Genomic DNA, 16,659 nt, shown 5'->3' with positions numbered 1-16,659 from the left:
CAGCACTTATCCATTTAATGCTGTTTCATATCATCAGTTAGGACTGAACCGATAGTTGCGTCATCCACTGAATTCGAATTAAGTCGAACTTAGGCTGCGCAATGGAGAATCCTTTGTTGGCTGCGTAGAAGTTGAGTCGAGTCGAGTGTCCGAGTCAGCTATCGCAACAGCAGTCAACTGACTATGCATTCGTCGAAATAATGTGTGAGACGCGGTTAGACAAAGAATTGCTCCACAGTAACTTATTTTACTCTCCTTGTACCAAACATTCTCGCAGAAAGTGTAGGAGTGGGTTAGTACCGACCTACACGTTTTAGGCGTTGCAGTAAGTGAAGTCGGGTGAGGTCGAGTTCACTTGCGTTTTCGACAGAATACGACAAGCTCCTCGGAGCTCGTTTCAGCTCTATTCGATGTTGTTTTCTCCTCTTGCCATTTTTCTTTCGTTTTTGTTCTATTTTTTGTACTATTAGGTCTCTGTGTTGTGCTGCTTTTTTTATTTCTCTAAATAATGCTGCAAAGTTCTTATTTTGGTGTGACATCTTTTCCTTTTGCTTTTTATTGTTTTGTGCAGTTTTTTTTTGTATAATAGTGCATGGGTAGGATTAGGTAGTCTCAGAAAAGTTAGTTCATTTTACGGTTTGTTGGGGCGGTTTAGCGCAGTCGTTAAGAGGTTCCACTTTCGTTAAGAGGTTCGCTACAATCGATCGGGGGTTCGAATCCGCTCTAAAGCAAACAAAACCTTTCCTTCCGGCGTCGTGTACTTTATCCTTTGTCCTTTATTTTTTTCCTTTGGCTTGTAGATCCCCTCTAAGACCTTTGTCTGCTAGGATTTAATTGCTATCACACGTTTTCTCGTAATGTGTTTCTGATTAGCCTGCTTCAAGGACAGATTTTGGGATTTTACCATGATTCCGATTACAGCACTGCTAATGCACAGTTACACGAAAAAGGTACAGAAATTGAATTCATACAGAGGAACGTCTCAGAGGGGTTGTAGAAGCGAAACAACCGCAAAACAGAAATTTGGAAGAAATGAGCTAAGACTACGTAGTCCTATTTATGCGCTATCCTCCGAGAAGAATGTTGAAAAACCAAAAAAAGAAAGGAAAAGATATCCCGAGAGTTCTCCAAGTTCATCCTTCTATTTTCTTCTGCTCCCTTCGATATCAAAACCGGCAGCTGTTGCGCGAAGTCAGTATTGTCGCTGCGCGAAGCCAGTTGATGGAAGGGATTACTGGCATTGAATAGTTCCTCATGTGGTCAACTGTTGCCTCAGGTGTTCTTGATTCGTATGTTCATAGTGTTTTAACATTTTTGGTTGTGACGCTAGGGAACAACCCCTGAATTCTACCTACCAGCGAAAAGAACTCACCATTGAAGATTTCCCTGAACGATTCTTTTGACAACTAAAGATTTTTAAGACTTTTTTTTTAGGAGAATGCCACGAAACGATGTCGTCCTGCCAGCGCCGCAAGTGAGGATGCTAAGAAAAGCGAAGAGGAGCCAACTGGAACAACGCGGGTGACAACGAGAAGTACCTCTCGGGCGTCTTCCCTAAAAGACGGGCGCAACTCGAATTTAAATGTGACCAAGCTGGAAGTTCCATCTATGTGCAAAAACGAGTCCAAAGATGTTACCTCCCAAGAAATCCCCTCTATCCCATGTGTACAACATTCTACTCTGCCTCCGTCGTCTGAGGAAAGAAGATGTGGCATAAACTCATCTCCAAATGAGTTTGAGGTACGGAAGTTGTATCGAGAAGCAGTGAAGAGGATGCTGCAGGAGAAAGTGACTTTATTGTTGGAGTCGACTGTTGTTGACCTACAGAGTCTTCATATTGGTCTTCGTGAACGACACGATCGAAGAAATAGCAGAGAAAGTAAGAACATGTGGGCTATAAACTGGGAACAGGTGAAGAAGAGAAGAAGGAAAGAAGAAGATCGTAAAAGAACAAGCGAACGAAGTGGAAAGAAAAATGAGGTGGCTCCAAGGCGGCAGGAGAGAGGGCAGCCTAAATATGAACATCGAGAGGAGAAATTTGGCGATATCTTGTTGCATCCACTTGAGAAAACAACTGAGAAGCGTGGAAGAAAGAGGAGGAACGACAGCTTGGAGACCGAAAAGGGAAGGGAGAGAGAAGAAACGAGAACGTGAGTTCCTGAATTTTTTCAGATTTTTTTCTGCAGTTAGTTGTATCTCTCAATTGCTTACTAGGTGATCAGCAGTCAAAACTATGATTCTATGATCTTTTGTTTCTGCAAAGTTTGGTTTCTGTTTGCTTTTAAAATGCTATCTGTAGTTAAATAACAGTACTAAGTTTCATGAATCACAGTAAAATCCCTTATTATTTGAGTGCAATCGAATCTGAGCATTTATTATGTCGCAGGACTATTAAGTCCTTTCTACTGCTCAGTACTCTTCATCAGTTTGATTTTCCGTGGTTATGATCTGCGCCTATTAGTTTCTAGATGTGTTTTAGAAGATAATAGGCGTGGGTCGTAACCAATTCATGATTCACAATTTGTTTCTGCTGCAATTATCAGTACGACGTTAAACGGCTCAGAACGAATTGTTGGTGTTCATATATTTCTTCGCTACCTACCCCTTTTCCGTATTGTGTCCCATAACGACCTCACAAACTTTGAAGATGTCTGTCGTTAAGATAAAATTTTAGTTATTTTATTAGGAAATGAATTTTCTTTCTCTTTCATTTCTGCAATGACTGTAATGCATTGAAGTTGTTTCAATTGTAGTCGATCCGTTCATTCGACTCCTGTGAAAAAAACGTCATGTTGCGAAATACCGAGTAATCCTAAGAAAGAAAAGGATTACGAAGAAATTATCCGAAGTAAGCCTACAAATGATTCGTTGGAAGTTGTTTCGAAGCATATACTCATCCTTTTCTAGGTGTTGCCATCGGATCCATTCCTGAGTGGGAGTCGCCGGTGTTATCTTGCGGTTGCACACGTGGTGCATGTACTTCGGATTCAGAATGTGTAAACCGTGCTCTATGTGTGCAGTGTCCGCCAGGATGTGCTGCTCCGTTGTGTGCGAATAAGGTAGGGGAGTTGTGCCATGTTTCCTCGAATCTCTGTCTGCATAACCCTCATTGCCCTTTTATGAATCCGAAAATAAATATGAATTTTAGAAATTCTGGAAGGATGATGCGCTAAAATCCTTGGTAGTGGGCGGGGGAAAGACGCGCAAGATTCTGCGCACTAAGCAGTCAAGGCGTGCGGGAGACTTTCTGGTAAATGGTTTCTTCGTATGGGTTAAGTATTTGAACTGTTTAAGACTTGTAGGGAGAATTTGCTGGAGAAGTTGTCCGTTTCGAGGATGCTCTAAAGCGTTGGGAAACGAGCTCTAAGACCGATACGCCACCAGTGATCCTCTGCTTGACCTCACGTCTTTTTGTTGACGCCACATTGCGTGGCAACGTAACACGATACGTGCGCCACTCGTGTAATCCGAACGCGAGGCTGGAAGTATGGTAAGATTAGTGGCTTCTACCGTCAGTTTTTCGGATCTGACTGAGAAGATTTACGAAAATTGCACGGCTCTGAAGTAAAACTGTCAAACATTGTTTAGGTCAGTCAACGGCAAATATCGCGGAGGCTTGTTTGCACTTGGCGATATAGCTTCAGGAGCAGAAATCACTATAGATATGAACGGGCTTTTGCCAGCGAGTCGAAGTTGCCACTGTGGGGCTACAGACTGCCGGAAGAGGATAGTTATGTCGCGAAATGCTGTAAGTTGCTTTGTTATTTGGTAACGTACCTTCTCATCTTCTCGACAGATTTTATTTCCAAAATATCTCGGTGTCATATTTACCATGAAATAGATTGTGTTTCGCGAGTTGCTCGGCATTCACATGAAAATTTCGAAACTGGTATTTTGCGTTTTCACAGGATTGATTTCTCAGTGAATATTACTCTCAATTCGTACACTTTCTAGAAACACTTGATTATTCGCACGGAAGAATTAGAATTATTTTGAATATGCATGCTATTAAGTGAAAGCGAAAGGGCTTCGGAAAAAATAGCATCAGATCAAATCTTGAGAGCAAGATTCAACTTTCTTTTATTTCAGCCAATCGCTTCCGCTAGCGACCTCTCTATAAACGAAGAACATGTTGTGCGCAAAGGCCAAGTGTTTCTCATTCGGAACAGACAGCACTGCATTGTTCGTGCGGTTTCGTCAGGTATGACTTTTTTTTTAAATTCATTTCTGTGACTCCTTTTGAACAACAAGATGAGTCATAGTCGTCTGTCTGTGTTGTTCAGCTTGCGAAAAATGGAAAGGGAAAGTGATTTTGTAGACTTCAGCAGCTCTGCACAAGATTTCGTCTGGATCATGTTCGAACTGTGAATAGAATGATACAGTTACTTTTCTGTGGGTGCAGAAATAGAAAAGTATTGCATGTTTCAAAGGAAATGAGTAAAATTAAAAGAAAAGCAGGAAATCCGAGCAGTTGTTGCTTCATGGATTCAAGTTTGCCCACATGGCGTATACAAATCCAGTCCAAGATTTAATCAAAGCATAAGGTAACGAAAATACTTTCAAAATAAATGAAAACAAATATGTACCGTAGCGCACCGTTGGTTCAAAAAGTTCCGCGCTTGGTAGAAGGGTTCGCATTTTGGCAGCCATACCACTTTCGATTTCGTCAAAGAAGTTCTTAAAAACAAAGCGGGGAACTTTCAGCTTTCTGCATACGAAGAAAGAAAACAAAAAAAGAAACAAAATTTTTGGAAACTAGTTCACGAGGCGATTCATAACGTAAACAAAGAGTGTTTGAAACATTTGTGAATGTTGGTTTAGCAACCGTACCACAAATCAATACGGTGATGTCTTGGCTAGACGTATCACAAAATTCCCGACTTCTGCAATTGTTACGCAGCAACGATTACAAAGCTCAAAATTTTTGAACGTTGTAAGCTTTCTGTTTGCTGATATTGTTTTGTTCTAAACTAAATTTTCTACGTTTCTACGTTTTTGCGCTTCTGTCTTTTGCTTTCATCATTTTTATTTTTTTAAACTTTCTTTTCTAAACTTTCTACTTTGCTACGTTGTTATCTTTTTGTTCTTTGAACTTTCCTAGAAGCCAACTCTATCACGTTATTGCGATACAAGCACAACACGCCCTCAATGACATGGCGATGGGTAGGCGTGGGTTAGTGATCACAAGTAGCTTAAGATGTGCCTTCTCTGGCCTACCGACAGCCTGATCCGCAGGCACTCATTCGGCTGCGGCTCCTAGCGACAGTCCCCTGAAAATGGAGCTTGAAACACTTTCACATTGTTTTAACTAATACTATGTCTGTTTTGTTTAACGATATTAATACTATCTTTTACACAGTTCATAAATGTCTTGCATTCCTTTTGCTTTCACGAACTTACATTTCCTTTTCAAGCAGGGAAACTGTGATATGCAACAATTTTTTCTCCAGGTCTTGTAGTGTGGTTTTCCAGGTCTTAATGGGTCATTTGAAACATCGACATCACCAGCTGATGGGTTGCGTAAGATTCTCAGGGGGATTGTCTACAGGTAGGTGAACAGATGCTTTTTTTCAGTTCTGTTTTTCAATAGATTTTATGTCATTTAAGATGAACAGTGCTACGAAAAGAGTCTAATGGTGTTGAATTTTTAACGCAGCATTTGTTACTGAGCGTACAAACACACAGCTTAGCAAATCTGCGTCATATGCATCATATGGTGAAAACACATGAAATAAGGCTGCTCGTTAGAAGCGTAGAACTCCTCGCCGCTTACAATCCTGATTGATACTCTCAACAGTTTATTGCGTGACAAACGAATGTAATGAGTATATAGGTGCCCTCGCGGTGGCGTGGTCAAGATGCAATTATGATATAATGTAATGTAATAACATTGTCTTATTTGACCTAATCGGCGGGCTGATGTCATCGCCTGACGCGATTACCCGCATTTTCGCCGAAGTGTGCCGTCCTTGAACACAGCTCTGCCCAACCTTTTCGATCTTCTGCGAGAGCTTGCACAGAATCAATCCATTCATCGCTATTCCATATTCTGCGAAACTTTGCGTCTCGCCTGAACTGCCTATCCGCGCAGAGTGTCCTCTTTCACCACCTCAGTGCAGAACTTCCGTTTTCGGCCGGGTGGCTTCTTCCAGCGCGGACCCGACAAACTCCTCAGAACCCGTTGAAGAAGGCGATCTGCCGGTCTCCTTAATATATGACCAAAGAAGCGAAGACGATTTACTTTAGTCACTTTCGATAGCGAACATCGAAGGCGAAGAGCAAGATGTTGATATCTTTTGTATGTCATGTATTGTCATCCGCCAGTATGCCACATCAATTTCTGCGTAAAGATCTTCATTGTGGCACACCCAAAGGCCAAAAGTAGCCAAGTAGCCGTCTAAGCAGCTTTCTTTCCGTGCAATCAAGCCTCTACATCACCGTAGATGGTGCCGCCCAAGTCTCCGACCCGTACATCATGATGGGGCGAATTGCGGATAGATAGACTCGCAGCTTGACTTTGTTGGTGATGGGGGTCGACTGCAGGCATTTCGTTAAGGAGTTAAATGCAGAAGTGGCCTTAGCGCATCTTTGCTGAATATCTTTCTCGTAGCTGCCATTGTTCTTCAGCGTACAGCCCAGGTAACAGCACTCATCGACAAGTTCTATCGGTTGTCCGTCCACCCTGATTCCGTCCAAGGTCTCGAAGAGATCCACATTTGCTTGCATTTATCAGCCAGTTTGCTCGTCGCGCGTTGTTTCTTCGCGATGTTTAACGAGTCGGTCCAGGATAATCCGCTCCAATACCTTGTACTTAACACGCAGCAAAGAAATTGATCGATAATTCCTAGGGTCCGTGACGGATAACTTCTTGTGGAGGGGAATTATGATAGCGTGTCTCCACGAGTCAGGTATCCTTTCGTCTATCCATATTGAAGGGATGATCTTTGTCACCTCACGAATCACAGATGGAAGAAGATATTTCAGCATTTCTGCGCCAATCCCATCGTTTCCACTAGATTTCCCATTTTTCATCTTTTGAATACAGAACAGAACCTCCTACTCGGTCGGTGGTTCCTCGTTAACCGCATATGTCTTGAAGTGAACAAACCAAATTGGAAGGGTTGCTTCACCGCAGCCACTCCATTGGCAGTGTTAAGGGCAGGAGAACATCTTTTATTTTGCCGCTGTACTGTTTTAGTAAAGCATAGGCTTTCCAAGGGTTCTTGTCCTCCCACACCTTTTAAAACTCCATCGCTCTTGACGTCCACTCGTTACCGCGGTCTTGTTGCAGTTCGCGACACAACTTCCTTCTAAGACAATTTTCCTGGTTGAAGTCACCAGCGTTGCGCGCGACAAATTCAGAATTGTACATTGATTTTGTTTCCGCAGATGCAAAGGCAAACTTTTTCCGCTGCAATAGAACCGGGAGCATTTCCCTTGCGGCGTCCTGGATGGACTTTGTGAAGGAATCCCCATTGCTAAGCTTCTTCCTGGTCTGTACTCCAACATGAATAGACACACGTTGGGGGATTTTCGTTTCTTTGGCATTCTAACGTGGTCGAACTGAGAAACTGGACGTGCAGCAGCACGCCGCCATATTTGGTATTGGATTCTTCGTCTTTTATACTTGCCATGTCGATTTTCGGTTGAAGAGGAACTTCTCGGTTTCTCTTGTGGAACCGTATCTTGAAGCTGAGAACTGGACGGTGGTCAGAGTCGAAAGCGACGTACATACATACATACATACATACATACATACATACATACATACATACATACATACATACATACATACATACATACATACATACATACATACATACATACATACATACATACATACATACATACATACATACATACATACATACATACACCCACACACACACACCACACCCACACCCACACCCACACCCACACCCACACCCACACCCACACCCACACCCACACCCACACCCACACCCACACCCACACCCACACCCACACCCACACCCACACCCACACCCACACCCACACCCACACCCACACCCACACCCACACCCACACCCACACCCACACCCACACGAAATAAGCGTATATAGCATGATAGGTCCTCTTTCCAAACCTTACTAGTTTAGAATACCTATATAGGGTCGTAGATTATGAATGTAGGGGTGGTTCCGCTCATCTCTCCCTGCATCACTGTAAACAGACGGCTTCGGGATGCGGTTCCTTACGAAGTCCTCTGCTGCAACTCGCCCCCGCCTGTGATTCGTCGATAATCCATTCGGTTGCCCCGATGGGCAATTCGTTTATTCAGTTCGCAGGCGAGGCGCAGGGGCGGCGCTTCGCAACAGAGAACGTCGTAGGAAACCGCATTCCGAAGCCGTCTGCTTACAGTGATGTAAATGTAGATGAGCAGAACCACCCCTAAATTCGTCTATGACCCGATATAGGTGTACTCCAACGAAAACCCAAACTGGAGAGGTGAGATGATGATTTTAAAGGCATCTTTTAAAGGAATCTGAAGTGGAACGGATTTCAGTTGGAGTATTCGTATACGAGATAGTAGACTATGGAGAGAGGGGTGATTCCGTCTATTTCTTCCTAATTGCCGTAACAAACGGCCCGGAAGATGCGGTGCGTGCACAAGGCTGGCGCGCTCCAATCGAACTCCTTGTAGAGAATGGCGCGCCGAACTCCCGAAGCCGCACCTTCCGGGCCATTTTTTACGGCAATTAGGAAGAAATGAATGGGATCACCCCTCTCTTGATAATGTACGATCCCGTATACGAATGCTCCACCTGAAATGCGTATCACCTCAGATTCGTGGGGTGATCGCTTTAAGAAAACCTTGAGGATTTCTCGCTTCATCAGTGAGAAAGTCGTTTTGCCCCCTGAGCTAGCGCTCCGTCTTCTTTGAACACCATCTTGGATTAACTGGCTTGGGCGCTGACTTTCACATTTTCGTTGATGAAAACAAGCAGTTATTCCACATCAGACAATCAATTCTTCAATGCAAAGCGTTTTTCGTCGATCGATGCAGTTGTTTCGCACTCTGGCATTGTTCACATTTTGTGTTTTTCGAAATTTTGGAACTTCTGTGTCTCGTCCTCTCTCGCTGAACTCTCTCGCGATGCCTTACATTATCCTGATGTTGATTTTCGACTTCCTTGCCGTTCATTCACCGATTGCAGAGAATGGACAACTACATTTCAGCGAGGGCATACATGAATATCTAAAAATTGATGAACTAAGTAACGTACCATCAGGAATGGGGAGACAGCGGGGAAAATCGCACAATCACACAACAGTTGTGTATGTATTTGCTTCCTCCAAAGCCTTTGATACATCGTTATCGTTAGAAGAAGGATTTCCACTACCTCCCTCATTGTCAAAATCGCCAAAATGAAGTTTTTGGAAGTAACGGTGGACTGTGCTCGCAAAAACTTTCTTGTTTTCATATCTTTTTAAGGCTTTGGATTATTTGTGCTTCACTATGACCAGGCTTAAATCCGTAAAAATATGTTTTGATATCCTCTTTCCTGAACTGCGAAGTTTGCACTAAATGCAATTTATTGTGAATGATAGTTTTTCATTTCACTGCATTTTGAACAGGTAGAATCATTGCCAAAATGTATACTTAGAACAAACTTGAAATCCGCGAATTAATTTCCGAACAACCCTCGATTTTCTTTCGCACTAGTGAAGTACTTATTTAAGAGGATATACAGACACTATTTCCACGGTACAGGAATATTATTCATTCACCTCGACTTTTCGCAGTCCTGTAAACTTTCATGTGTTTTTTTTTTCCCTAGTAACACATTTTTTTTGCTTCCTAAGCTATCATTCTGTTACTGCATCCTTTTCTCTCTACTTTAGCTTACTGGTTGTGGGCGCACCTGTTTGTCCAATTATACCGCTTACCATCCCACACAGTCAACACCCATACTATGCGATATCCGATCCCTTGTTGCTTGTAGTATGGGAAAGGAAGTATTTTGTGCTCAAAGGTTTTGCTCTGAATGATCTGCTTTTTTAGGTTACCCTTTTCATAGCACTTACAATTTAAACGGCTTGTTTGTTGTTGAGTTGATGCCACATTGATACAAACAAATAGAAGTATTTAGTGGCAGTTTTTTTTTTTGTCCGGCAACTAAACTAACTATCCGACAACTTGCTTCTATTGGTACGTAAAATCATCATTATAGAGTGCGTCGTACTGACGGTCATCTTCCGAGAAAGGCATCAGCAGGTTACCATCGTGTTAGGAAAGTACTGCACAACGTCGAAAAACGGCAGATGAGCAGAACGGAAATTGTTGCTGTTTTTGATGCGGAAATGGTCAGATGGCTTGATGAGCTCGCCGATGACGATCTTGAGAGAGCTTATGCGTAAGAAACTGCCTCTTATTGATGACTAATTATTGTTACCTTCTGTCCAATGTCTTCGTGTTTAGGGCACTACGAGGAAGATATTTTTTCGACGGCGGAAAGTTTGAGAAAGACGAGAAGCCGAAGAGAGATAGAAGGAAAGAGAGTCGGCTAGTTAACCAAGATACGAACTTGGAGTATATCGATTCAGCTTTTAGAGTTGGTGCACCATTATGAATCTTTTTTAAATCTTTTTTACTTTGAATTTTCTTCTAAATTCTTGGTTCTCTAAGTAATGATCAGTGAATTATTTAAAGTAGTGGAAGATGTGGGGCGGCCGTGGCGCAATCGGTTAGAAGTCCGTCGTAGCCACGCGGTCGAGGGTTCGAAACCGCCCTAGTGCAAACCTTTCATCCCTCAGGGGTCGATAAATTGGTGCCAGACTTGTCTGGGAGGATAAAAACACTGACTTGATCATCGGCTGGCCCCCGCAAGTCATTGTATAGGCCAATACGCGTTCCAAAAAACCTCAACGATTACGAATTCCAGTAAAACGCGTTGGCGCATCCTAAGTGGATTGATACGCCAGGGACTTTTACTTTTAGTGGAAGATGTTGAAAAGTAATGATTCCAAAAACATTTAGGTTGGTGGCTATGATCCGGATTCCGTATGGCCTGAAGGGAAAGCAAACGAAAAGGATGATGCGGTGGGTGTCCGTGTGATAGTTCTGCAGACTGTCAATACTATAAGCATCTTTTTTAACCCCCTTTTTTTGGCGCTTTTGGCGTAGATATACGGCATGAAATGCACCTTTTGTACAGGCGCGCCACCTAGGGGTAATTATAGGATGATCACTTTCTGCAGCATTGCAGCTTCATACTACTAATTTGATGGATTTGTTTCAGGTACGGTGCGTTTGTGGTTCATTAGAAGAGGATGGAGAAATGACATTGTGTGACACATGCAACTTCTGGTTGCACAGTGAATGCCTTCAAGATGTTGATCAGGATAATGTGAGCATCACTGCATTGTTTTCACTTTACCTAGCCAGCTTTTCTTCTCTCTTTTTTTTGTCACTGCTTTTATTGAAATTCTCTGTTTTAGGAGTATACATGCCATTTCTGCCGTGGTACCACATCTAGAAGTCGTCCATGTAGTGATGTTATACTAGCTAAGCAGCCTGATATTCGATTACACAGCTGCAATTATTACAAGGTACTGCCTATCTTTAGTTTCAGTGAATTTTTTTTAGTGCAGCACTGTTTCTCCTGCACTGAAGCAGTATTTAGGCGCTTGTCAATAACCGCTCGATACAAGTTCGACTGAATGAAACGGTACACGTCAAAAGATCAGTAGGTGATGATGTAAGTTGGTTGATCAATGCATGACAATTTTCAATAAGCTCTTAATAGGAATAATACGTATTTAGTTACACTTCACTTGTTTAGCACAAGAAAATCTTGAAGAAATTGATGGATTTGAGCGAGAAGAAAAAGAAAGATGAAGAAGTGAACTTTGAAGACATTCCACCTGCGAACTCTCAACCGCTAGGGCAGGAAACTTTTCATCGTAAAGTATGATGAATAGATATTTCCACTTACTCTGATTTGATGATAGCAAATTTAATCTTCAAGATATAATCTCGCGTTCTCCAGGATTTGCGCGTGTTTCGTGTGGAACGTCTATTTACGGCCCCTGGTGGACATCGTTTTGTGTTCGGTTTTTACTACGCTCGACCACATGAAACGTTCTGTGATTCACAGAGGATTTTTCATAGAAACGAGGTGAAGTTTCCGTAAATGGTTCTGTCTTAGTGCCCATCAAGCTTTTCATCCGGGGTCGATAAATTGGTACCAGATTGGTCTGGGAGGATAAAAACGCTGACTTGACACATCTGCTAGCCACCGCAAGTCATTGTATAGGCCAGTTACACGTTCGTAAACCTCAAACGATTCTGAATTGAATTGAACGTGGGGGCGCATTCCAAACGGATTGATTAACGCCAGACACTTTATCCTTTATATATCAAAGTATTTGTAGGTGTTTTCCACCCCTTTGTACGACACACTTCCACTGGATGCCGTTGTTGGAAGGTGTGTTGTACTGGATCCGTCTGTGTGGTGCATAGGAAGACCGACAGTGCCAGAATTTAAGGTATGTTTAAAACTTGTGTGATAATTCAATCAAAGCTGGATTCCGACCACCCCATTCTGAACACATGCAGCTTTGCTTTCTCTAAACAAAGTTAAAGGAATTGAATTCCGCTTTTCAAATTCTTCTTAGCATCAGAAAATTGTGTTGTTGAGTACTTGATTCATCCCCTATTCTTTTATTCAGAATTGGAAATACGGTTTCTTAAAACTTTTACCAGGAATATCATAGATAAGGACCAAATTATCGGCGAATTTTTGGTCGCTCAATGTAGTGGTTTTCTTTTTAAGGAAGCCGATATCTACGTATGCGAATATCAAATCGATCGAAATCAACGCAGCTTCGAAAAGATCCCCGCCAAGAACAGATATCCCATCAATACGCAACCATATGTATTTCGAAAGTTCGAGGAGCCAATCACTATCAAGAGAGATTTTACGGTTAGAAAATTTTTCAAACATTGAATCGTTCATCACGATTTCTATTTTGTGAATTGAGGATTTCGGGGGTGGGTGTAGCGCTCTGGCACGAGGTTCTGTTGCGACTGCATGGTCAATGGTTTGATGACCAACCTGGGACAGACAAGCCTTTCATCCTCCGCGCTAGATAAATTGCTACCAGACTTGTTTGGTAGCATAGAAAAAAACCGGCTTGATAGTGGGAACAAAACAGATCGCTTTCGGCAACCTCAGGTTTTTTTTTCAATTAGAGGTGATAAGACTGCTGAGGCTGCCCTTAAAATGTGTTTTACTTGAAGAACTTCGCGACAACAGCGGAGGGTACACTGGTGATTATTTTGCAGTAGTTTTTTTTTGTTCTCAAAAAGACAAAGATTTTTCCCCTCAATCTGGTACAATTTGGTCGGTGTGAGATAAGTTTTTGTGGTCAAAATCTAAAAGCGCGACGACGAGCGCGTATTTACATATTACACATATTTTCGAGCATTGTTCCTTCTCCACGCACAACACCAATCTCTGCTTCAACAGCCTTATACTCTTAGTTGAATGTAAGCAAGAAACATGTGCCGAAAATGTAGTCCACTTGTCCATCTTGTGGAATGAGTTTTCTTTTGTGTTATTCCTGAACCCATCGGCTGCCTCCCGCTAGTCATGTAACACGAATTCGTATTCATGAACCCCAACTGATTCCAACTCGAAGCCAAACACGTCGCATCCTAAAGGGATTCGTTAACGTAGCTTTTAATCCGTCATCTTCTATCTAAACATTTCAGCCTTTCATTGTTGATTCGTCCAATTCTGTATCGAAATCACCAACTAAACAGGATAGAGATCCATCGGATGCTATGAATACTGAACGTTTCGTGAGTTTTCAAAATGTTTTATTTCAAATTTTACTCGGAAATAAGTCGTCAAATCTTTGATATTCTTTTTTGTTATTATGTTTATTGTTAGCATTTAATTCTTTAAGTCCTTGATATTCTTATTTGTTATTACTGTTGTTATTTCGTCTAACGAAAATAATGAATGACTTTTCTGGTGCTCGCTCCCACTCACTCCAGTTCTGGATACAAATATCGTCGCTTCTTGCAATCGTCGTTTTGCTGTGAATCTGATTTCACATCTACGTTCCTTCGACACCACAGCAATTTAAAAACGTATTTTGAAGTATTGGATGAAGTTTTCGTCTTTCTACTCAGCAGTTAACGTAGAATGTAAAGTGACATGAACACCATCACCATATTAATAAGGATAAAGTTATACCAAAATGAAAAAACAAAATGAAGCACGATGCGGTTGTGTAATCGGTTGCGCTCGGTGCGACGCGGTGGTGATAGCGGTTGGAATCGATGTAGGGCCATAGCGAACTGCAGCAATGAACGGTGGCAAAACGGGTCTTCACTCGATCTTAATCGCTGCGCTCCACCTCACCGCTTTCCAATCGCTTACGCAAGTGCATCGTACTTCATGTCGTTTCGACTCTACTATACGCCACATAACCTGAACTGCCACCTACTATTTAAGCGGTTGTCTCCATGCAGTCCATATCCAGTCTCTGAAAAAAGGATACGGCAAGTATGGTGAGAGTAACCAAAGGCAAGTAGACATAAGGAAGCATACATTAGATTGCAAGAATTTGCCATTGCTATAAAACAGTTTACAGTGTCTCAGTTACTTTCCAGCAAACCATTTGAAATTGTTGCGCGGCGCTGATGCAAAATGATCGCAATTTAGGGTGACGTCGCACCAATCCATACAGAGGACTATTCCTCAGCGATTTCTTTTACCGGCGCACCAATTCAACTGTGTAGGGCCCGTTTCGCGCAGGGCACCAATTCAATGCTCTCCTCTAATTTTAATGCCATTATTACGGTTACTGGCGCGGTGCACCAATTCGACGCCGTTGGACGCGTCTCCCTGCTTTCTGGACTCTCGGTATATATATATATATATATATATATATATATATATATATATATATATATATATATATACCGAGAGTACTATGCATATATATATATATATATATATATATATATACTATATACCCACTATATACTACATATATACATACTATGCATATATATATATATATATATATATATATATATAATACACACAATAAACGGGACACAATAAACCCGTTATAAATAGGTGTGCCCATAAGTAATCAGTAATCCATAAGTAATTATTTCCGCGGCAACAAAAAGAAAAACGAATTTACTTACATTTGATTTCATCTTTTTTCGATTATGTAATTTCGAGGAGTCCACGACCTTTCGCCATCTTGCTGGTAGAGTTTCACTTCCCTGTTCGTGAAATTTCGTTTCCTTTGAAGAAAAATAGGATTCTAGGTGAGCTCGCTTCATAGATGTTTTTGAAATTGTCATTCCTTAGGATATGTTCCATCGATCGTAATAAATGAAAATCAGATGGTGGTGTTTGTGGAGGAAATGGGGATGTGGTAAAACTTCCCAGTTTAGCTGCCTTATTTTTTCTTACGTTAACATTATCTATCGTGCTGCGATAGATAGAACATATCCTGTCTGTGGACCTTCCCAATTTCTTGAAGATATCTTTGGACTTTTGACCTAGTAGCTTGAAGAGTGTTTGCTACTTCCTTGCTACCCACTTTGGGATCAGATCAGTTTCTACCAGCGATTTTGAAGCCTCATCATCAAGCTCAACAGGGCGTCCAATTCGATTGCCATCAGACAAGTCAAAACCACCGCTGGAAAATTCTCTAGACCAGCGCTGGCACTTATTGACTTTCAACAACTCTCCATACTCATCACATATTTTCTTTGTTGCAACCGTCGCATTAACACCTGGTTGAAATGAAACAATATGCAGTAACGTAATTGTTCTTCAATTGGTTGGTTGCCCGCATTTTACTACGGTGTAATAAAAATGTTGGAACCTAACTGTCACAAAAGTCAAGGCCAGTTGTAATATTCAAATTAAAACACGTCTTTATGCACTCTGAACTAGACTGAAGCAAGCAAATATTTTGCACTAATAATAGTTGATTACTTATGGGTACTCCTGATGTATAATACGGTTATTGCTATTTGTATTATTTACTATTCATTATCTGTTATTATTAATTAGTAACTGTTATTACTGTTCCACAGTCATTTTTATAGTTTTTTTGTTTTGTATTTTTTGTTATTATACAGTATCTGTGTTATACCCTTCTGACAAAGAAAAGTGGTTGCAGAAGTCTCGAAATCTTGCTGCAATAATGGAAAAGCTTGCTGAACTACGGAATAAAACGATCAAAAAGGAGGAAGAAAAGAAAGAAAAACGCCACAGAAAAAGCGGCCCAAAATGACTGAATACTAGACTTAAGGAGTTGTGATAAGAATTATTTGATCCCAGTGTTTTATACTCCCTTATACATATATTCCCCTCGTAAGAATTCTTGTCAGAAGTTTTGTCAAAGTGGTAGCGAAGAATTCAGGCGACGAAAAAGTTTTCAATGTTATTCAACGGTGATGGCGCCTATGAAATCCCGAAATTCTTTTGCAGTTTTTACAGAGAATCACAATAAATTAAGTACCAAGATGACATTACAACTTAGAGATTGCTGAGCTTGTTGCTTCTTTCTCTTTTTCATGTGTAAATACCTATACAGTCTAATTCTTTAATTCAGTTAACGTGTTTAGTATTTTCTGATGTTTTTTCTTTCAAT

General features: G+C 41.4%; 1 protein-coding gene across 3 annotated transcripts in view; it reads left to right on the top strand.

The window, feature by feature from the left end:
* The window catches only part of RB195_004031 (uncharacterized protein), a gene marked incomplete at both ends in the record, with an annotated part of 33,871 nt that extends 17,572 nt beyond the window's left edge, over positions 1–16,299 (top strand). For 2 of the 3 annotated variants that reach the window (XM_064177861.1, XM_064177862.1), the window contains 21 exons: positions 1,435–1,740; positions 1,828–2,150; positions 2,754–2,848; positions 2,908–3,059; positions 3,149–3,250; positions 3,303–3,490; positions 3,589–3,748; positions 4,090–4,201; positions 5,473–5,548; positions 10,194–10,376; positions 10,442–10,574; positions 11,000–11,062; positions 11,262–11,369; positions 11,461–11,571; positions 11,646–11,720; positions 11,805–11,930; positions 12,012–12,140; positions 12,397–12,510; positions 12,798–12,947; positions 13,739–13,828; positions 16,186–16,299. In XM_064177861.1, coding sequence (XP_064032976.1) covers positions 1,435–1,740; positions 1,828–2,150; positions 2,754–2,848; positions 2,908–3,059; positions 3,149–3,250; positions 3,303–3,490; positions 3,589–3,748; positions 4,090–4,201; positions 5,473–5,548; positions 10,194–10,376; positions 10,442–10,574; positions 11,000–11,062; positions 11,262–11,369; positions 11,461–11,571; positions 11,646–11,720; positions 11,805–11,930; positions 12,012–12,140; positions 12,397–12,510; positions 12,798–12,947; positions 13,739–13,828; positions 16,186–16,299 — 2,910 coding nt within the window. Of the gene's footprint in view, positions 1–1,434; positions 2,151–2,753; positions 2,849–2,907; positions 3,060–3,148; positions 3,251–3,302; positions 3,491–3,588; positions 3,749–4,089; positions 4,202–5,472; positions 5,549–10,193; positions 10,377–10,441; positions 10,575–10,999; positions 11,063–11,261; positions 11,370–11,460; positions 11,572–11,645; positions 11,721–11,804; positions 11,931–12,011; positions 12,141–12,396; positions 12,511–12,797; positions 12,948–13,738; positions 13,829–16,185 lie in introns of all 3 variants that reach the window. The other variant, XM_064177860.1, reaches the window with a different exon arrangement.
* Between the last annotated feature and the right edge of the window lie 360 nt (positions 16,300–16,659).

Source organism: Necator americanus, chromosome I, assembly GCF_031761385.1.
Source record: "Necator americanus strain Aroian chromosome I, whole genome shotgun sequence".
Taxonomy (NCBI): Eukaryota; Metazoa; Nematoda; class Chromadorea; order Rhabditida; family Ancylostomatidae; genus Necator; species Necator americanus.
Note: the sequence above shows the minus strand (reverse complement) of the source record. Positions and strands in the feature narration are given on the sequence as shown.